Source organism: Drosophila eugracilis, unplaced genomic scaffold, assembly GCF_018153835.1.
Source record: "Drosophila eugracilis isolate 14026-0451.02 unplaced genomic scaffold, ASM1815383v1 contig_408, whole genome shotgun sequence".
Taxonomy (NCBI): Eukaryota; Metazoa; Arthropoda; class Insecta; order Diptera; family Drosophilidae; genus Drosophila; species Drosophila eugracilis.
The window spans coordinates 727,639-750,122 of NW_024573270.1; the positions used below are offsets into that span (position 1 = coordinate 727,639).

The 22,484-nt window shown below is 37.7% G+C and overlaps 1 protein-coding gene across 7 annotated transcripts; it reads left to right on the forward strand.

Annotated features, from left to right (window-relative positions):
- Positions 1 to 502: 502 nt before the first annotated feature.
- LOC108103891 (putative protein kinase C delta type homolog) lies at positions 503 to 21,066 on the forward strand. 7 transcript variants are annotated; one of them, XM_017209630.2, is made up of 16 exons: positions 503 to 744; positions 1,228 to 1,428; positions 3,418 to 3,799; positions 4,254 to 4,588; positions 4,737 to 4,852; positions 4,919 to 5,004; positions 5,071 to 5,200; positions 17,400 to 17,501; positions 17,996 to 18,079; positions 18,295 to 18,431; positions 18,492 to 18,665; positions 19,608 to 19,762; positions 19,818 to 19,965; positions 20,039 to 20,218; positions 20,276 to 20,416; positions 20,483 to 21,066. In XM_017209630.2, the coding sequence occupies exons 3-16, from the start codon at positions 3,704 to 3,706 to the stop codon at positions 20,630 to 20,632; spliced, it is 2,034 nt and encodes a 677-aa protein (XP_017065119.1). In that variant the 5' UTR covers positions 503 to 744; positions 1,228 to 1,428; positions 3,418 to 3,703; the 3' UTR covers positions 20,633 to 21,066. The 7 variants fall into 7 exon arrangements, with proteins under 7 accessions (XP_017065119.1, XP_017065121.1, XP_017065120.1 ...); XM_017209632.2 differs by having other exon boundaries at positions 1,316 to 1,428; XM_017209631.2 differs by having other exon boundaries at positions 503 to 682.
- The last annotated feature ends 1,418 nt before the right edge of the window (positions 21,067 to 22,484 follow it).

Below are 22,484 nucleotides of genomic sequence, written 5' to 3' on the forward strand. Positions count from 1 at the left end.
ACTTATAACTTTGGTTTGTTTATAAGTACAGTGATGCCTCTTTAGATACACTTGAAGCTTCTAAAGCTCACTCTCTCTCTGTCTCGCTGTCTCTCTGAAAGAAATAGACAAAATGAAATACAGAAGAAAACATTTTGTCTATATTGGGAGGATCGAACGAAAGGCAAAGCTAAGAGCTAACATTCTCGCGCTCTCTCGCTGCCGCTCTGTGTTGCTCTTGTTGGGATACAAATTGGATATAGACAGATCGGGCGTAGGTTCTCACGATATTGCGGTCTCCGGGTATATCACTTTCAGATACGGATGCTGTGCGCTCCCGTGCGAACGCAGCGGAAAAAACAGAGCGGAAGATTCCGCGTTTGACGTTGTATCTTTGTATCTTTGTATCTGACAGATATTCGGAATCTATTTATTATTACTTTCTGCGGCTGGCCTTTTTGTATTGTTCCACGTTGTTGCCATTTCTCGGTGTGTTCTTGTTTTTTCCTTTATTCACATTTTTCGTGTTTCTTCGTTTGACTTTTCTATATATATTTGATATATATATATATTGGAAACATCTATATATATATATATATGGTATATAATTTGTTTGTCGCGTCGACCCACAACAAATCGGACAAGTGGAAATAACAATATGGAATGTGCAACGTGGCGTATGTGTGATGCAGCCAAAGGAAAAGTGCGTTTTTCTTAGAAATTTTTGTTGAGTGAAAGTGATGGTGATGGTGAAAGTGCAAAGCAGTGAGTGAATGTGAAAGAGAAAGAGAGAGAAAGAGGCACACCTGTGCACCTGGCCAAGAAGGCTATATAAACCACCCCCCCCCTGGCTATGACGTCATAATCTCAACTATATACAGATATATATAAATATATATATAAGAAGATATATTAATATATATATATATATTGTATGTATTTGGAAAATAGAAGGCAAAAGAACGCTCTGGCAACCGCACAATCATACAGTCAATTTGCGCTGTGTTTTTCGGGGCATTAAAACAAAAGCATTTCACTACGAAATATTTATTATCGTGTGTACCAAATGTGGAATGTGTTTATAGTAGCCCCCAGAAAGTCCAGCAACGAGATCGCCACTATTTTCCATCTTCCTTTCCTCCCTGCCTACCTACCTACCTCCCTCTCCCTACCCCTTGTGGGAAAACACACACGTTTCTCCGTCTTCATTTCAATCATCCACATAGCATTGCTCTTCCTTTCAAATAGTTTCGATTTGAAGATCCTTCAATCTCACTCGGTTCTATATATATCTGCTTATAAACTAACTTGTCATCTCTGATGGCCCACTCGATAGATAATCCATCAGGAAAAGCTAAAACAACAACAACAACAACAACTGGCAGCGGAAATAACAAAAACCAAAATGAATCTGCGGAGTGAAATCAGTTCATTAACCAAATCGATCGTGTGAGTTTGGACATTACGATTCTAACACCTATATCTATATATTATATATTGCTTAAAGGTGAGTGATCTGAGGTTACTGAAAGATCACTCTTTTTTGGCTTAAATAGACTTTTTTTTTGATTTTTTATTCCTAATCAAAAATGTTTCTAAAAATCACAAGTTAACCCTGTAAAGTCTAACCTTCCTTGGAAAAACAAAAAGAAAACAATGGAAATTAGTTTACAGTGAAGCCAATGTTTGGGTGTGTTTATCAAAGGGAATTCTTTTCTCTTTTTTTTAACTTCAAGAATAACATAAAATCTGTAGAAAACAAACAAAATTGTGTGGTTTTGTATAATAAAAAGAATTCAATTTATTGCAGTTTTTTGTTACAACATTTTTGGTAAACAAAAATCAAGCAAAATCCAGTCAAGTTTAAGTTTTCTTCTCTTAAAAGTTTTTAATCAAGAAAAATATATAAAAAAGGCAAAATTTTATTAAAATATTTATTGTTTTTTCTGCCTAAATATTAACATTATTATAGAATTTCAAGATTAGGTTAAAACTTAGAAAATATTTCAAATGAAAAGTGAAAAATATTTGCCTTTTCTGAACACATTTTTTGATTATTTTCTTTTTGACTTTCCTTGGACTTTCCAAAGCCCCCCCAAAAAATCCTATCTTTTAGCTTCCATTAGAAAACAGCTTCAGCCTTGATCTATTCTAACTGAGAAAACCTTAACCCTGAGACCTAATGGCATCCTTTCTGGAGAGATCTCTAGTTGTTGCCACACATTTGTGGCACATCTTGTTTGTGTTTTTATCATATCCGGCAATCAATTGGCACGCAATCTCGCACAATTCGCCACTTAATTTCTATTTTTAATAACATTAACAACAATCGGGCGTGTTGGCCATGGGCAGGGACCGGGGGGCTGTCCAAAAAGCATTCACAACAAATTTGAAAATGAATCAAGAGCTTATTTTTGGTGGCGCGTCGAGGCAAAACATATTTTTAAAAACGTTTGCCAGCGGATTCCCTCCAAGAATTTCGCATAAGTGTGTGAAGCTGTAAAAATTTCAAAAACAAAACATTCTTCTTTTTTTTTTTTTTTGCCTCTCCAGTAAACTTTTTAAACTATATAAAACAAACAAAAACTATATACGAAATATATATATTGTATGTAGAAGAGAAGCCCCGTAAATCTGCTGAGACCAACTTAATTCCAATGAATTGAAAATCCAAAGAAAAAATGTATTTTGACTAAGCGAATTCTTCTGAGAAAACCATTTAAATTTCTTAACATAAAATGGGAACTTTATCGTCCTAGACTCGATTACTCGATGACAGAAAAAAGCATTGAGTTGGCCTGAACCGAATAAATTTAGCTCGGCAACCAATTAAAACTGGAATTCGGTGACTAGAATGGGTTTTCAAAAATTCCCAAAAAAATTATTTAAATATTAAAAATAATAACTTTAGTTAGTTTTAAGGGTTTTCGACAGGGAAAGTATTCGTGAAATTAAAATATAAATCCTTTTAAAGACTTCAACGGAAATTCGCGAAAATGTAAACTAGTGAGAACTTTTAATATTAATTAATATTCATTAAAATATTTAAAAATTCTTAAAAAATCTCTTATTTAACACTACAAAATAACCAAAAAGATCCTCTTGTTGAGCTTAATTTTTCGCTGTGTAATTAATAGATGTGTAGAGATCATCAGTCAGACATCAGACAAATGGTTCTTGAGGTTTCCCTCGCCCTCGTCAACATCTCCACCCCTCCACCCACTCCGCCCCTTGTCAATGTCATTTCACATACGTGACACAATTCTCCGGGGGAAAGAGGGTGTAAAAAAGATTATAAAAGTGAGCGGGCTAGAGGCCAATGTCGGGCGTGGGCTAGCCATGATATTAGATCAAGGCAAGATCGGCCAGCTGCAGCAGCTTTCTACTTTTCTTTCTTTTTTTTTTTGCTATTTCATTAACTTTTTTGTCCTTATTCAGATAACCAGCATCAACCTGGGCAACAATGCCAGTACACCGAAAGCAAGATACAACATACAGCTGACTAAAAATGCGAGCTGTTTATTTAATAAATAAATAAATATAAAAACAAAAAAAAGAAAAACCAAAAGCAAAACGCCTTGGTATACGCCATAAACCTCGCACAGCGAAACACAAACCAGAAGCCCAGGCCAGGCCAGAATACGGCCAAGTAATTGGGATAGCTCGTGGATCGAATGTGGATGGGGATTTTGGGATACGGAACAGCCAGCCGGGAGACCACAAGATGATGTTCACACGTGCCCAGGTGCGCAAGCAGAAGACCACCAACTCGAGCAGCCAGCGACCTCGAAGCTCGGGAGGATCATCGTCACGTCATGAGGTGGGTAAACTATTATTATTATTTGTTAATTAAAAGTAATATTATAATATAATTATTATATTATGATTTCTTAAAGAAAATATGTGTAAAATCTTGAAGTTTCCATTTACAAAATCCTCACAAAAACCTTAACGAATCTTAAAATATTCTAAAAGCCAAAACAGTTTCCTCATTTTTGGCTAGTCACTTTGAAATAATTAACATTTAATGGTTATATTTACAAATTTCAACCATTCCAGTCTGTTCTGTTAAGCTTTTGTTTAACAATTTAGAAGAATAAAACTAATGTATAAACAGAAACTTAAGTGCCTTCTTCTGTGTCTGTGTTTAGGTATTTCAAAAAAATAAGCTAGTTGAGTTTTAAATTGGCACACACAACACGTGTTGCGAATTTTAATTATAATCAAAAAAATAATTATTAATAAATCTTACTAATAATAATCCCACCTTCCAGAGTCGCTACAAACAGAGCTCCACCAGCAGCAGTGGTGCTGGCAGTGGCCTGAGTGGCAGCAGTGGTACTTCTGGTGCCAGACGAGATCAATATCGGGATAGAGATCATTATGGAAAGCATTCCTTTGAGCTGCCACGCCAGCACTCCAAGGAGGAGGCATATCATCGGGATAGGGACAGGGATAGAGATCGAGATCGGGAAAGCAGTACTGGTGGTGGTGGTGGCGTTGGCGGAAGTGGCAATGGTGGTGGCGTTACTGGCGGTAACGTCTATGTGGACAGAAGGACTCGGCCAAGAAGCATCACCAATCGTCGGGGGGCCATCAAGCATCAGAAGTGAGTTGAGTTTGGATTTTGAAAATGTTTTTAATATTAATTTAGAATTTATAAAGCTTTTTTCTATCTTATCTTTAAGAAATATTTGTGATATTTTATTAGAAACTGTTTAAAACTAAGTTAAAATTGTGTTTATTTTCCTTTCCAGAACCCACGACATCAATGGCCATCGCTTTGTGGCGAAATTCTTTCGCCAACCCACTTTCTGTGCCTTTTGCAATTTGTTTCTTTGGGGTTTTGGCAAGCAGGGATATCAGTGTATCAGTAAGTTAAAACTAACTAACTAACTAAAAACTAAAAATACAACTTTAATATTTTCTGTCTTTACAGTCTGTCAAACGGTGGTGCATAAGAAATGCCATGAAAAGTTGCTGGGAAAATGTTCCGGTTCCGTTTTCACCTCTGCGAGTACAATTGTAGGTTTTTGATTTAGGATAAATTTAGGAAAATATTAACATTAATATAAACTAAAACTATTTTAGTTACTTCGCGAGCGGTTCAAGATTGATATGCCACATCGTTTCAAGCCTCACACCTTTATGTCGCCCACCTTTTGTGACCACTGCGGTTCCCTGATGGGTGGATTTTTTATTCAGGGTCTTAAATGTGAAGGTGAGTTGGGTATTAACTAATTAAGTTAATATTTTAAGGGCATTTAGTTACTCATTCTTGTTGCGATTTCAAAATTGGCTAGATATAGTGACTCGAGCTTTCGCCAGGTGGCACCATCTGTGCCTGAGGTAAACCGCAGAGCTTTTTATTAAAAGCTTCTTCGTTTTTTTTAGTGGTTATAAGAACCACAGATTGTTGGGCTTTTGGCTCTCATCACATAATGTAACGGTTAACAAGAATAGGGGGTAATATTAGAGGGAAGTTCCCTTCTGCTTCTTACTGTGATTTCCTTGGTGTTAAGAGGTAGTTTACACAGGTGTAAAAATGTTGTTCATGAATTAAAAACGGTTAAAAGTGTGTTAGGTTTAGGTAGAATATATAAACTAGTTTTTCTTTTGGAAATATTAAAGGTTTTTTTGAATTTTTTGAGTTTTTTTACAAGTAAATTTCACAAATAAGATCTTTAAAAATCATTTATGTTTCATTTTGGTTAATTTATGAGAGCAACGCACTCAAAGTTTCCAGAGAAACTCAGGAAATTATCTCCCATGTTCTTGGAAAAGAATCCCACTGAAATGAAATTCATAAAAATATCATAAAAGCCAACAGTGCGTATGGGTGATACAAAGTGTAATGGGTGCCTCTGTATCACTCATCCGCAGTGTGTAATGGGTACATCTGTATCACTTATACGCCGTGTGTGTAATTGGTACAACTGTATCACTCATCCGCAGTGTGTAATGGGTACAACTGTATCACTCATACGCCGTGTGTAATGGGTACAACTGTATCACGCATACGCAGTGTGTAATGGATACAACTGTATCACGCATCCGCCGTGTGTGTAATGGGTACATCTATATCACTCATACGACGTGTGTAATGGGTACATCTGTATCACTCATACGCCGTGTTGGCTGTAATTTTATAAAAAAAATCTCCACACTTCTGGAAGACCCAATAAAAAATGAAATCCATTTAATATATAGCTATACAATCTACGATTTCTTCAACGATGTCGTAACTTTGTCAAGCCAAACGAGGTCCATATATCTCAGGCAGGTGCACGAAAATTGTGCAATATAAGTAACACATTTTCGGTCTTTTTTCGTTTTAAACGGCAAACAAAGAAAGAGGAAAATACTTTCACTCGATCAGTAAAGCGGAAATAATGCGAAAGCCAGATTAAGCTAAAATCTCAATAAATAATAGATGTGGAAGACAGATAGCCAGACTGCATTAGAAATCAATTTATTGCGACTTTGCCAACACAAGGCATTAGTAGAAAAAAATAGGGAAAAATCATGGCGTTCCGAACAAGTTGAAAATATCAACGCAGTTGGGAAAGGTCTCATGGTAATAGACTTGGAGGATACCCAGTAATAGGTGATGAAAAGAAAGTATTATAATGTAAGGAAGTATAGGTTTTTGGGTTACTTTCTACTATAAACTATAACCAAATTTATATTTTTTAAGTGTCCAATTACTAGGCTTAAACCCTACCATCAGCTATATTTCTTAATAAATATTTTCAGAGAAAGATTTCCCAAAAATCCTAAGCAAGCTTTTAAAAACCTATAAAACTTATTTATTTGTAAGTAAAAAGTTTCGAATGGTTTTTGCCCGAATGATTATTTTTATGATAGCTCATTAAGGCCTTAATCACCCATTAAAAATAATTTGTTTTTTGTGCTAAGTGGGAGAGTAATCCCATGGCTATGCACTTTTGCAACTGACAGGACAAGAATGCTGCAGTCTCAAAAATATCTCATATATATACATATATATATATAGTATATATGTTCCTTCTCCCCCCCACCACGTTCACAATAAATCGCAAAGATTAAGTACTGAGGCGCAGCCAGAAAACGAGAAAAAGAAAAGGCATGTTGCAGTTCTATTTCTAGTTGTTTGGCGCTTTCCAACTTTCTTCCTCTTTCTTTTGGTGATCTATAAATGTACTTTGCGGAACCGAAAAGCGTCACCATTAGCATCGCATTTACGATTTCGAGTGCTATGGTGGGTATGGGTATGGGTATGGGTATGGGAATAGATGAGATACATCCTACGTGCGGCATTTCTGGCATTCGCTTTTCCGATTTCCCCCGACGTGGCTGTGTTACGGGGGGAAAAAATTGGACAAATTTAGCCAAACATCTTGATAGCAGGTGCTACCAACAGGCAGATTGATGATCGCCCAGGAGGATATTTTAGCCGGGTGCTAAGAGTCCAAATGTTGGCGAAAATGTCAAGCGATGTTTTTGGCAGTTTTGTTTTTATTTTTGTTTTTTTTTCGATTTATAATTATTAATATGCGGAAATCAGGAATTAAGTTTTGGATAAGGAAATCAATTTCTTATTTGGTTGAGAAATAAAAAAAGGTTTTTCGGGAATATAATTGAAATTGAAAAATTGCTTAATTAGTTGCTTAGATTTTTATGGAGCTGAGATTTAGTTTTAGGTTTCTCAAAGCCAAAGTCTTTCGATTTGTATTCTTCACCATGAACTGTCTTTGATGTTTGATTGCAGTTGCCTAATTCCTTTAATTTATGACTTTTCTACATTTTAGTGACAATTAATTGGTCACACATTTTATGACAGCAAACGTAAACTCACATTTCTTGCTCTCGTTTGCTGTCTATTTCTATTTGCTCTTTCAATTTTGTTTTGTTTTTTTTTCTTAGTTTTAGTTGAATTTTATTTGGTTGTGAAAAGTACGCTGGCTTAGTTGACTTTTGTAGAATTACTTGTTGAATATATACAATTTTTTATAGTTTTAGTTTTTGATTTCGTAAATAGTTTTTAAGGGTTGTCTTTCTGAGGAAGAGGAAAGCATTTTCAGGGCTTATTTCTCTTTCCCTTTTGGTTTTGAGATACTTCTTTGGCTCTGATGGCATAACTTTCTTAAACACAAATTAACTTTGTTAAAAGTTTTTTTTCTAACACTCTACTTTCCTTACCTAAGTTAGTTTGGCCCAATTTCTTTTTAAATTTTCATATTTTGATCTTTTCTTAAGCTAAAAAACAGCCCTAAAACGCTGCAGATTCTTCATCTTCTGTAATCAAACAAGTGAGATATATATTTTTGCCATACTTATTTTAGTTAATTGTTCCGCATATTTTATGACAGACTCGCTCGCTCTCTCTCGCTCTCTCACTCTGCCTGTTTCTCTCAATTTCCTTTGTTTAATCTCTACCTCGCAGCTGAGTTTTCCGCTCTTTTCGCTTTTACTTTCGATGTGCAAAAACGATGAGCAGAATGAAGAAGCATTTTCAAACACGTCAAAAATGTTTTTGATGCTTTTTCGAAATTCGAAAAACCGCTCGCTCGGCCTGCCTTCGTGTGAAATTTATGGCGGCACAGTATGAGTGTGTGTGTTGAAAATTCTGAGGGGCATATTTCGAAATTGGCAGACACGTAGAGATAATTGAAAGAAGATGAGGAAAATGGTGATGATCTGGGATACACACACACACTCACATATACTGGCTGCCAAGTTAGCCTCTCTCTCATACAAATGGACTTCGAATTTTCCCGTGAAAATCATTGACGTGTATGCGTGTGTGTATGTGTGTTGCGAGTGTGAGTTCAGGAATCGGAATTGAAAATTTTTCAGCGCTGCCTTTCACATTTCAGTAGTTTCCGTTAATGCGTTCGCCACGTCGAGTTAGCTCCTTGATTTTTTTCTTTTCCTGTCGCGTTGACGGTAAAAATCATAACAATTGAAAAAAAAATATTAAAAAACAAATACAACACACAACTTGTGCTTAAAGTGGCTAATCAGCAATAAAAAAAAAATCAAAAATAAAAAAAAAAATATAATTATAAAACGTGAAAAAGAAAACTGTCAGCATTTTATGCGTGGAAAATCGCTAAGGAAAATCGCAGACAACGACTCGTGAGCGCTTACGTCATGCGAAAAAATTTATCTCCTACATCGGATTATATATATATATATATATATATAACTATATCTATATCTATATGGCACATATGGGCAAATAGCGAAAGCCAATAATAAACATATATTTCGAGCATGAAAAGTCCATTGGAATAATTGAAAAGCCATCGATGATTCCAGCTGACCTTCAGCCAATGACAGTTCAATTTCAGTTCTATTTACGTTTCTTTCAAATTCAGAGTTTTAAGGGGTTTTTCGAAAATATAAACCATAAGAATTTATGGGAATTTGGAAGTTAATTAAATAAACAATTTGATTAGCTTTCAGTTTTCTCTGTTTTCTAGCCAAATTAAGACCTTAATTAGTGTTTGAACTTAAAAATTAGCTAGAAATATTTGCAATATCTAATTCCCTTAAAAAATATTTGCGGAAATCTTGTCTTTGCCTGTTCGATTGCGGGGAATTAAACCTTTTTTTTTGGCCCAATTAGGCTATAATTAATGTGACTTCGGGTATTGCCAAATTCTGGCACATTATGACAGCCGTTTTGAAATCTCGAAAAATTGTATAATTAAACAGCGGCAGAGCGTCGGAGGGCAAAGATATAATATATACATGTACGACAGACAGCCACCCTATATAAATATATATATATATTTCAAGCAAGCGTTAACCTGTGAAGAATAAACTGAAGTGCCATCGAATTTATGGCTGAATCTGAATCTCTCTTGGCCCGTTCTAAATTTATCATCTTGCCCAATTGAATTGTGGGATTAGTCTTGTTAGAGAGTCTGCCACCGCACTTGCAATTAAATTGACTTATTGACATCGAATTGGCTTTGGCCGGAAATCGAAATTGAAATTGAAATTTAATTAATTTACTAAATGAAAGACAAATGGCTGAAAAAGGGGAAGTGCAGGTTTTTCTAAGCTAAATTGTAGATCTCTTGTTTATTGTTTTGAGTTTGAGATTGTTAAGCAAAATCTTGACAAGTTTTTACAACTCTTGAAAGAAGAACTTGGCTTAAGTTGATCGATCTCCTATATATATATATATATTCCGAATATAGTCTATTGTTTGGCCATAAAAAGTCAAAGCTATACGGTCTGTGCCATTTAGATAATGATATTTATATATCTGCCCATTCGAAAACAGCGTAATTACGATTAAAATATGAGAGCCTAAGCGAACCGAAGGAAACAATTAAGCTAAAAGCAGAGGAAAAGTAGAGGAAAAGCAGAGGAAAAGCAGCGGAAAAGCAGCGGAAAAGCGCCGGAAAATAAGCAAAACAAAAATTCAAAACCGAAGGTTCTGTCTCTCCTCGTGTTTTGGTGTTCTTTTTTTTTTTGTTTTTTTTTTATTTTGATTTTTGTTTGAGTGACTTTCGGCCAAAATATGCCTCTGTATTCGGATTCCACAAACTATTACTATAGTGGCGGCAGCAGCCAGCTGTATTCGCCTTACTATAGCTCCGGTTTGGGCCTGAATTTGGGCCTAGGCTCATCGCCCGGATCGAGTTATACCTCCAGCTATAACCGTTCGTATCCGGCCAGCTATATGGTACCGCTGAGTCCCTCCTCGCCCAGATCAACGAGCAGTTATTCCAGTGGCTCCGCCGGTGGAAGTAGTTCTCTACATGGCCTGGGCTCCAGATATCAACCAAAGTTAACCACCATCACGGAGACGGGCAGGCATAGTGGTCATAGCAGTCTGATGCCCTTGACCAGAATTAATTCACCAAACTATAGCAATTCGGTTGCGACTCCTAGCTATAGCTCATCGGGTGCCAGCAGTCGATATATACCAGCCAGACCGATAGCCATTAATACGGCTGATATCGATGTGAGTTCATCGAGATATCGCCGTGGTGTTACCCCCAGATCAGAGGACAGGGAGATCAAGGAGCAGCAGTCCAAAGAGCAGCAATCCAAGGAGGAAGTCAAGCAGAAGGAACAAGAGGAGCTTAAGCCATCGCAAGCCAAGGAACCAACACCAATCGAGATAACAGAACCAAATGCCGAAGCTAGACCAAATCGTAGATCCACAATCAAAAGAAATCGACCTGTCGTTAGACTATCAACCATACGACGACGTAGCAAGGATCGCGGTGAGCGAGAGAGTCCCAAGAAGGAGCAGGTTCAGGAGCATCAATTCAGGGACTTGCCACCTGCCACCGAACCCAGTTTAAGTTGGCGCCAGAAATTGGCTGAAGAATTGGCCGCATTTCCAGCCACAAGCAATAAGAAATCTCCAGGAGAATTACTACGTGAACGATTCTATATAAGAGATGAAAAGGAGGAGGAGCAACCCATCTCCAATCAAGCCAGGATCCAGCTACTCAGCCAACCACAAAGTGCTCTAAGAACTCAAACTGCAGAGATTGAGATCAGTGCCAAGAAGGAGAAAGATGAGGAGGAGAAGGACAAGGAGGATTCGGATAAACAGGAACAGGAGAATCTTGAGGAAATGCAAGAGACCATTCGACGTTTGAGTCTGGTCCAATGTCCCACTTTTCATGACATTTGCGAGGATATTTCCTCGGATAAGATCGATGATGATCTGAATGCCGGTGAGCTCCGGCGACGGGCTTCCATAATCCAAGAACAAGAACAGGAAATCCTAAACAAATTGCAAAAATCAAACTCAGGAACCTTCCAATTGATTCATCTGGAACGGAGATCCAGTCATGATAGCACCACTACCAACGATGATGATCACAAGGAGCGATCGAAAAGGCGTTCCAAGAAGACCAAAAAGTTGCGTCACAAGATCACCGCCATTGTGGAGGTGGAGAATGCCCCCCAAGCCACGCCAGTGGATCATATGCCAAGTGTCCTGGAGTTAAACGAAGAATCTCTATTGGTGCAACCTTTGATTTCACTTTCCGGTTCCGGTTCCGGTTCTAGTTCTACACCCAGTCCCAGTCCCAAGCCAAAGTTCACCGTTAACGTAGAGTCTGTGGAGGAGCATCATCAGATCCACAAGGTCTTTAAGTTGCCCAAGAAAAAGACAGTGCCCAAGGAGCAAGAGGAGTCATCTCTGCCCGAGGGATTCATGAAGGCTGCACCCAAAACGGCCAAGACATCGCCTTTGAAGAAGGCCAACAGCAAAGAGCAGCATTTGAGTGAGGCACAGATTTTCACCTTCGATGAGGCAGCCATACAGCAGCAGCAGCAGCAGCAACAGAGCCAGCTGGCCAATCAACAACAGCAACAAGTGCAACAGCTGCAGCAACAGCAACAGCAACAGCAATCGCAGCAACCCAAAACCGAGACCAAGGTCGAGGGTGTGGCCACACCCAAGCCCATTCGAAAGGCTATACAAAAATCCGAGAGCGGTGAAGACTTTTGGTCGCAAATTGGTTCCAGGGAAACTCTGTATATGACCAATCGCAAGAAGGTCTTCAACGAGCGACAGGAGCAACTTCTCGAAGAGGAAGTTCCCAAGTCACCAACCAAGACAGAAGCTAAGACACCCAAGACACCAACCACGCCTAAACTAAAGTCGGAAATTCTCATAGAGCTGAAGACAACGCCTTCGGTGGCAGCAACAACTGGTGGCAAAACAGCAGTACCGAAGGTACTACCAACACCACTAACTCCAACAGTTGTCAAAACCAATCAAGTGGAAGTACAGAAAGTGGAAAATACAAGCAAAACTCCAGCTAGTTCCTTACCAAAAGCCAAGGGAATAGAAACATCAACAGCAGCTAAGACGGCCATTGATGATGTTAAGCCAAAAGCAACAGCAATGGCTAAGAAAGATTTGCCCAAGTTAATAACAACAACAGAGGAAGCTAAGCCAATCGTAACAACCAAGACAGCAGCAGCAGTTGCAACACCAACTAAAGATTCCCCAAAGACACCACAAATTAAGGTAGAAATATCACCAAAAACTGATAATGCATCAGAGGCACCCACTAAAAAGCCTACAACACTGCAACTTAAGCCAGAAACACCAACAAAGGATTCGCAAATGAAAGTAGGAACACCAGTTAAAGACTCACCAACAACGAAAGTAGCAACACCTGTAAAAGATTCACCAACAACACCACAAATCAAAGTGGAAACACCAACCAAAGATTCTCCAACAAGAAAGGTTGCTGCTACACCAGCAACACCACAAGCCAAGTCAGCTGCAACAACAATACCAACACAAATCAAAGCGACAACCACCAAAGTTGACACACCAGCAACACCACTAAAAACACCACAAGCCAAACCAGCAACAGATGATGCCAAAACAGCACCAGCAACACCAAAGATAACAACGGCCAAGATTAACATGACAGCAACAGCAACAGCAGCAGCAGCAGCAGGAAAAACAATATCACCCAAGGGGGCCAAGCAATCTGGCAACGCCGTAGCCATGACAACAGCAACAGCAACACCAGCGGCCAAATCAAAATTGAACGAAACAGCAGGGCCAAAAATAAATAGCGGGCAGCCGGCCAAGTCACCTGAACAACAACAGGCAACGGCAGCCGCAGTCGCAGTCGAAACGAAAATAAATAAAACAACGCACAAGGAACAACAGCAACAGCAACAGCAACAGCAGCAGCAACAATCGATCGACACGGCAGCAACATTGGTGCCACAAACGGAAACCAAAACGAAATTGACGGAAGCCGCTGAGCCAACGGCCAAGTCAAAGGTGCAATCACCGAAAACGACAAAGCCAAAAAGTGCCGGCAAAACAAATGTTGGCAAAAAGAAAGCTGCAACGCCAGCTGCATCAGGAGCAGCAACGCCACCAACGCCAGCAGCAGCGGCAGCAACAGAAACTGTAACAGCTTTGTCTGAGAGCAATGTGACCCCAATCAATGCCGATCAATTTATAACGCTGGCCCCCACAAAGGCGGCCAAAACATCGCCGAACAAGCAACAACCATTGCAAGTGCAACAGCAACAGCAGCAACAGCAACAGAAGCAGCAGCAGCGGCAACAGGCCACAAATGCGTCATCGCCGGCGGCAACAGGCGATGCAACCACAACGCCCACAACAATAACAATTGGTGTTGCTGCTGTTAATGTTGCTGTTGCTGTTGCTGTTGCTGATGCTAATGCTGCTGCTGATACTACTACCTCGCTCAGCGGCAACAACAGCTGCGGCGAAGGCGTCGGCAATAATTTATCAAAGTTTGCAACAGTATCGAATTTGGCACAGTGTCTGCGAGACGTTGATGCCGAGCTAGAGGACTATATACCCTCGTCGGCGGAAAATAGCGAAGACGACGACGAAGACGAAGATAGCGACGACGACAACAGCGGCGACAGCAGCAACAGTTCCGACGATTATTCCAGTGTTGACGGTTGTGCAAATTTAAGCGCCAGCATGAAGAAGAAACAGCGCAAGGAGAAAAAGAAGCAAAAGGCGAAAGCCGCCGCCGCTGAAGCCAAACGGTTTGATCCTCACAAAAAGATCAAAATCGATACAACCAACAAGTGTTATGTGAAGGAGGAGGCGCCACGATATCCATTGGTGGCCACACCGCGTCCCCTATGGAAACGTGAAAAAATCGTCTATTCCGATGAGAATACCGATGATGAGAGTGGCAGCGAAGAGGGTAGCGGTGGATCATTGGATGAGGATAGTGATGATGAGAGTGGCGGCGAGGAATGCAGCTCATCCAGCAGTAGTGCCAGTTCTGAGGATCTCGATGTGGCTACCAAGGCTACCAATTCATCGTCTACGACCACAACGGTTGTGGATTCACCCAGTTCGGGTGGCTCAAATGCCGGGACATTGGGTGTAACAAGTGGTGGCGGTGCCTCAACATCAAGTTCGCCGTCCATCATCCGGATGAGCACCTGCAGCAACGATTCCGGATTCGAAGGCGGCACTGCGCCCTCCAGTCCCAAGAAGATGTTAGGTAAGACCTACTCCCTGGGTTTCGATCCTCAGCGAAATTCTTTCGCAAAAAGACAGCGGACAGATTAGTTAGTACACTGAAAAGAAAATTGGCAATGTTAGGGTTTTATATTTATCAGAAAGGAAAGAAAAAGAACATTTTCCATCTTAAAAGAAACTGATAAATGAGCCCATTAAGATGCTATTAATCATTCTGATAAATAACTAAAAAACTATTTGACATAACTTATTGCCATAATTTGTTCTCAGTGTACATCAAAACATATCCCCCCCTCGACCCGCTGGTCACTTGAGTGCACGGCACGTGTCCGGATCAGAAAAAAAAAGAGCTTTCTTACTTACTTACTGTCTATGATGCCAGGCATTTCGGAATGCTTTCGTTTTCTCTACAAAAACAAAAAAAAAAAACAACACCGATCTATATAGATATGAGATCTATAAGATATAGATAGCGGCTGCCGCTGGCATGCAAACAATTCTGGGGAAAATGTATAGAGACACAATGGGTTATAAACAAAGTCATAACGATCAATAGGAGGTAGTATATCATGATCCGGGCAAAAGCGATGTTCCCCCATCATCATCATCATCATCTACAAGAATATATTCTCGTGTAGTCGCCGCTGGGATTAGTTAGGCATTCGAACTCAAAGTGTTAACTAGGAAGTGGAAAATTTATGCTTGGAAATTGTGTTTTTTTTCTCTGAACAATGAGACAAGTTCAACGAACTGCAGCTGGAGGAAAATTGTGAGTTATTATTGGGTGGAAAATGCGAAATTTTTCCTATTTTTTTTTTTGGCTTGTTTTTTTTTGTTACATTTCTTTCTGGGTTACCAGAGATTGTCGGTGTGTGGTTGTGTGGTTTTTTATGGGAATTTTATAAAAACGAATATTTGGGAAATGGAAATTTTAGTGGTGAAGTTTGGAATTCTCTTTCTTGGTTTGTCGTTTGTACTAACCTCCGGTTAGAGGTTTCTTAAAAAATGTTAAAAACAGAAATTTCTGTACTTTTATGGTTGTTTTACTTTGAATTCTTGTCCTTTCCTCGTATAAAGAGGGCTTATATTTTTATATCCCTTTCCCTAGGTAATACCTTTTACCATTTTTTAGTTTCATGTTCCTTACATTCCTAGCTTTTATAGCTTTTAATTGCTAGAAAAAACATAAGAAAAACAAAAGGTATTTCTTAAGCATTGTTAGTCATCTTGTGAATATGGGAAATCGACTTCCTATTTCTATTGCTCGATTCGTATTTTTATGTAATTTTTCGTTGAGAATTTTATCGCTGCTTACTGTTCCGTGGTGGCGTTTCCTTGATGTTTGTACGAGAATTTGCTAGAGAGACCCGCTGCCAGAGAAGAGAAACGTAGAATCTACAAGTTGGCATTTTACTTTTAGCCAAAAACAACAAATGAAAACAAATTGTTTAGGTCATCGTCGTGTCGTGTCTGTCTGGTCTGAGCAAAGAGCAAAAAGAGAAAAGAAAGCTTTCTTTTGCATAGCGAATATAGATATATACATATACATATTATTCAAAAAAAAAAAAAAAAATAGATATATCTTCTAAGATACTAACTATACTAGATATTTTGACATTCCCCCCATGCAGTTGATTTAACCAAAAAAATACAATAGAAAACAACGCAGTTATATGTCTATACAGTCAATTCCCTTGCCTCGATTATATAAAAATTCACTCAATGAGCGCGAAAATAGTGTTTGGTTAACACACTGCGTATACGTGATATCCGGGCATCTGCCTCAATTAGTTGGAAATTCAATCAAAGTGGGCAGATTGCGATTGCGTTTGCGGATTCGCATTGTTTATGCCAGCAGAACCTCATAGCCAGCAAATAATCAACGGAAATTCATGTCTTTAAAATGAATTCAATGCACTGAAAATAATAATTTGTTAATGTTTTATTATGCTAGAAAAGGAGGTTGGGGAAACTCTTAGGTTCTTCTTAGTTACCTAAGGTTTGGTTATGATTTTATGGATTTTTAAATTGGTTTTCAATTATAATCTATATTAAGTTCTTATTATTCATTTATAAAGGGAAATAAATATGTTAATTTTATTCAAAGAAAATCTTTTATAAGATATAGTCAAGAAGTAATAGAAAATCTTTGGGAAATCCTTAGCTTAAATTTGTAGTTAGTCTCCTCTCTTCATAAACCAAAACATAGGTCAACTTCCAGACTAGTAATTTTCCAATCGAAAAACCACATTTCTTGCAGCCAATAAATCGCAACAGAAGATTGGGTAACAAGCCCCCTTAGCCGACAATAATTTATTCATAATAATATTAATTTGTTTGCAATTAATTTCACTCCAAAATGCTGATGTGTTGTGCGTGGGCTTGGGCCATATATACTCACATCCAACATTCATGTCGAAAATCGAATCGAAACACGCGAACCCAGAATGTGACGTGAATTGTCACAAGAAATGCGAGCGGCTCACGGCCAATTTATGCGGTGTCAATCAGAAACTCATCGTCGAGGCACTCAACCACGTGAAGCGAGGTAAAAATCAGACAAAACTGCACAAATCACACTCGGGAATGTGTGCACAAAAATAATGGAGGAGGCCAACAAATAATATTCACACACATTTTGTGCCTCGAATTTATGGTTCTGATTTTGCTTTTAGAACAGAATTTAAAATGTGTTAATTATTGAGTGACTGGAAACCAGGAAATTGTCAGGGGAAGTCTTTGTTTTTTTTCTTTAAAGAAATTGAAAGTGTCTTTAGTTAGCTTAATGAATATATTTATTAAGTATTAAAAAAGGTTTTCCAAGTAAGCAGTGAGTTTGGCTTTTTCTTTGTCATTTTTCTTTTGTACAAAATTCTGGAAAAATTTAAAATTGTTTAAAATCCCAAAAATTTCTTGAAATAACTTTAAAGTTGATATAAAATAGCCTTCTAAAGCAAATCTCTAAGCAAAATCAGAGCTAGAAAATATCGAAACATATAGTAGATCTCGACTAGAACCCGACTAATATTCTCGAATAATTAGGAGCCCGTGAAGCCCGTGACTCACCCAGTACACCGCCCAGTTTGAATCCAGCCTATAAGATCGACCCCAGCGAAGAACACGATGGTATGCCGATATTAAATGATATGCCCCCCACCTCCCCCTCTCGAATTTGCACTCAAGTGACCAACGGAAACTGCTCATTAATCGAACATTTATCTATCTGTAATATATAATATATTCTTAATGATTTTAACTAACTTTAACTTTCTATGACTTTCTTTCTCTCTATCTTCTATATATATACATATTATATATCTTTTGCTGTCTCGAACGCACAGAAACATCATATACATATTCACAATTCCAAAAATCCGGACGTTTCACTGCGCCAGCAACAGTAATACCTAGATTTAAGAATTATTCGGTAGATGATTTCCACTTTCTGGCCGTTCTTGGCAAGGGAAGTTTTGGCAAGGTGAGTTCACTGTTTATGTTTGCTTAAATATAATAATATTTAAATTAAATTTGTTAACAGGTTCTTTTGGCTGAGCTGCGTGATACCACGTACTACTATGCCATCAAGTGCCTGAAGAAGGATGTCGTCCTGGAGGATGATGATGTCGACTCGACCCTTATTGAACGCAAGGTCCTGGCCTTGGGCACCAAACATCCCTATCTGTGTCATCTGTTTTGCACCTTCCAAACGGAGGTAAGTTATGGAAATATTGATTTTGAGGCAAAGAAGCTTAAATCTAAATTTTGTTTACTAATTTGAAAACTAAAAAGTTCAAATTTCAACTAAATTCAAGCATCTTCGTGATGGATTTTTCTATATTTAAATATTGTTAAGCCACTTGAAGGGGTAAAAAACATTTGTACTAACATTTTATGGTTGTAAGACCATTAAACTGCAGTTTTGATAATTAAAATACCTTTTATTGCTGAGGCTTTAAAGTGAAGTACCTAAAAACTGAGTCATCTAGTCATGTCTAACACCTGTTAGCCAAGCCAAGACCTTGATTAGGGTCACTAAGGGTCAATGACCGCTTTGGAAAAATATAAAATGTATTTATAAAAATTTGTATGAAAATTCGAAGTTTACTTTGAGTGATCCAATCCTTTACTTTATATTAAAATATTTAAAAATAATCCAGTAAAAATCCATGTAAAAATATAAAAAACAAACCACTGCCAGCACTTTGCACATTTTTTTTTAGCTTTCGCTTAAGCGCAAATCTACAGGTGGGGGTCACCAATCGAAGGTGTGTCTGCTCTCTTGATCGATATATTTTTCATATAGAACAATCGATCGTTTTGTCTATTTTTAGCCAGAGGAAAGGTAAAACGTTCTATAATTAGAACACTGGGGTCTGGCCATCGATTGGGGCACACGACGTCGATCGGACATCATGTAGATCAGGGTGCCTGTCCGTCCGCCTAGTTTTTTGTTTTTGTTATTGTTTTTGTGTGTGTTTTTTTTCTCTCAATCTGCAGATGCAACTGCAACGTCTTGCATTGACACCGATTAGAAGGTATTTTAATTATTTATGACTTTGGGGGACGATCTCTAAATCTCTTATAAACTCGATCAATCGTTATATATCACAAATTCTCACGATTTCAATTTTATATTACGATATTTTGTGTGTAGAGCCACTTGTTCTTTGTGATGGAGTATCTGAATGGTGGTGATCTCATGTTCCATATCCAGGAGAGCGGACGCTTTTCCGAGGAACGGGCCAGATTCTATGGTGCCGAGATCATCTCGGGCCTTAAGTTCCTTCACAAAAAGGGCATTATCTATAGGTAAGTCTTAGTGTTTTTTATATACCATTAAATTATATATATATTTAACTTTTAGGGATCTCAAACTGGATAATGTCCTGCTGGATTATGAGGGACATGTTCGTATTGCCGACTTTGGCATGTGCAAATTGCAAATCTATTTGGACAAGACGGCCGATAGCTTTTGCGGCACACCCGATTATATGGCGCCCGAAATCATAAAGGTGCTACTTGGCTTTAACTATTATGAAATTAATAATACTATAAAATATAATATATATTTATTATTATTTCTAGGGTGAAAAGTACAATCAGAATGTGGATTGGTGGTCGTTTGGTGTGCTGCTCTATGAGATGCTAATCGGACAATCGCCATTCAGTGGCTGCGACGAGGACGAGCTTTTCTGGTCAATTTGCAATGAAATTCCATGGTTCCCAGTCTATATATCCGCCGAGGCCACAGGGATACTCAAGGGGGTAAGAACTATATATATATACTATATAGTATATATACTTATAACTTTAGTTTTTTAGCTGCTGGAGAAGGACTATGCGAAGCGTATTGGTTCGCAATATAGTCCAGCTGGTGATATAGCTGATCATATATTCTTTCGGCCTATCGATTGGGGATTACTGGAAAAGCGGCAAATTGAACCGCCATTTAAGCCTCAAGTAGTGAGTATTTAATGAGATTTTTATTTACTAATATTATTGATTTGTAATTTCCTTAAACGCAAACAGAAACACCCCTTGGATACGCAATATTTCGATAGGGTTTTCACCAGGGAAAGAGTTCGTCTTACGCCCATCGACAAGGAAATACTGGCATCGATGGATCAGAAGCAGTTCCACGGCTTCACCTACACGAATCCTCACATCACCTTGGACTAAAAAAAAAACTAAAAAAAAAAGGAAAAGCCTAATTAATAACCTAATTAATTATTTAGAGCAACAGTATTTGTATATGTAAATATTTATTATGGCAAAAGAGGGAGTGCAAAAAGAGAGGAGCCCCAAAAGAAGATTAACAACAACCAAAGAATGCGTTGAAATCGGGAAATCGAAATTTGAATTAACTTTGTAATTAAGCTTGGAAGCTCATCGGATTTTACGATCGTAATTCTAGTCAGTTTAGCTATACTTCTATGTCTTAAGTCTAATTGTACAGATATCCCTCCCTCCTCATATATACCTAAAACTATATCTATATATACCTATATATTTTTTTTTTTGGCAAATTATTTGTTCTTAATTTTAGTGCTTAAGCAAAAGGTCTATACGTCTATGAGAAATTAAAAAATAAACTAAAAAATAAACAACAAAAACCAACTTTGGGTTTGGTAGGGAAAATGAATGTTGAATAAAAACAATATGTCAATCAGTTGGTATTGTGATTAAGAAGCCACCGTTAGCTATGTTTTCCAGTTACAGATTATGTATGCATACAGTGCGTTTCATAGGTGTAAGTCTGTTAACTTTTCTCTCAACTTTGTATTAAGAAAATTAAGAGTTAATCATAAGCTATTTAGGACTCAAGGACTTCAATTTTATATTTCTTAAAGTTTTACAGACATGTCACTTACTGTACTGTACTGTACTGTACTGTCCATATGCAAATTTGGAGCAGTGAGAGTGATCAGTGAAGCGTTTGTCAACTGCAAAAGCCGGCTAAAGTGAAAATTCTGATCCACACACTTTTCCAACGTGCTAATCTGCATAGAGAGTTAACTTCTATACTTTACTATAACCATATAGTATATACAATGCGGGTGTCTTTTTGTCTTAATGCTAATGAGCCAGAGATGTGTGTGTTTGTTTGGGTCACCAGTGGCAGCGAGAGTGGACGGGTTATGTTTTAATGGCCATTGTAATGGGCCAACTCTCGTCTCCGGTGAACCAGTTTGATGTCAATCCACAGAAAGCAATTCAAAGAATAATTCTTCTTGGCTCTGTTATAAATCAGCCAAACAAGCTAACACTTCACAAACACACAGGCACACACACACTCTAACACCACTCACTTGATGTTTTAATAAATTTGTGTTGGCCATAACATAATAGAGGGAATAATAGAAGAGAAGAGCCACAACAACACTGGCAATGCCAAACAATAAACGTCCAGAGGCCCGGCCAGTTATGTTTTTATTTTCAATTCAAAGTGTTGGACATATTATCAAGCATAGTGGTTAGAAAGCTATTTGATTTGGTAATAGTTGGAATTTTTAAATATATTTTTTTTTAGATGTGAAATGGGAAATTAATAGTTTTTAGAAAAAATCTTAAAAATTAGAAATATTTAAAATAGAAGGGTTGTAAAATTCAATGGAATTTAAAAGACTAGAATATAATGTATGCTTTTTTTTACCCATTTTAATTTTTTATATTTATTTGCAATTTTTTAGAACATTAAAAGTTAGGAAATATGTTTTTAGGATTTAGTTTTTGTTTTTAAAAGTTTAAATATGCTTAAACTAAACTTTATTTTGCTTGTGAAATATTTTTTTAAAAATACTTAAAGAACTCATAGATTGTCCAAATATTTTCTAGAATTTTATAAGCCAAAAAATAAAATCCTAAAAAATATTTAAAAAATCAAAAATAATGTTCCTTCGATGTGATTTATAGTTTTAAGTGTAAATAATTTGTACTTAGCTAATTTTAAGGTTTTAAATGTACTTCCACCCAAGTCTGTATATATCTTGACCCACTGTGCATTCGCTTACCGTACGGTATTTTCTCTAAT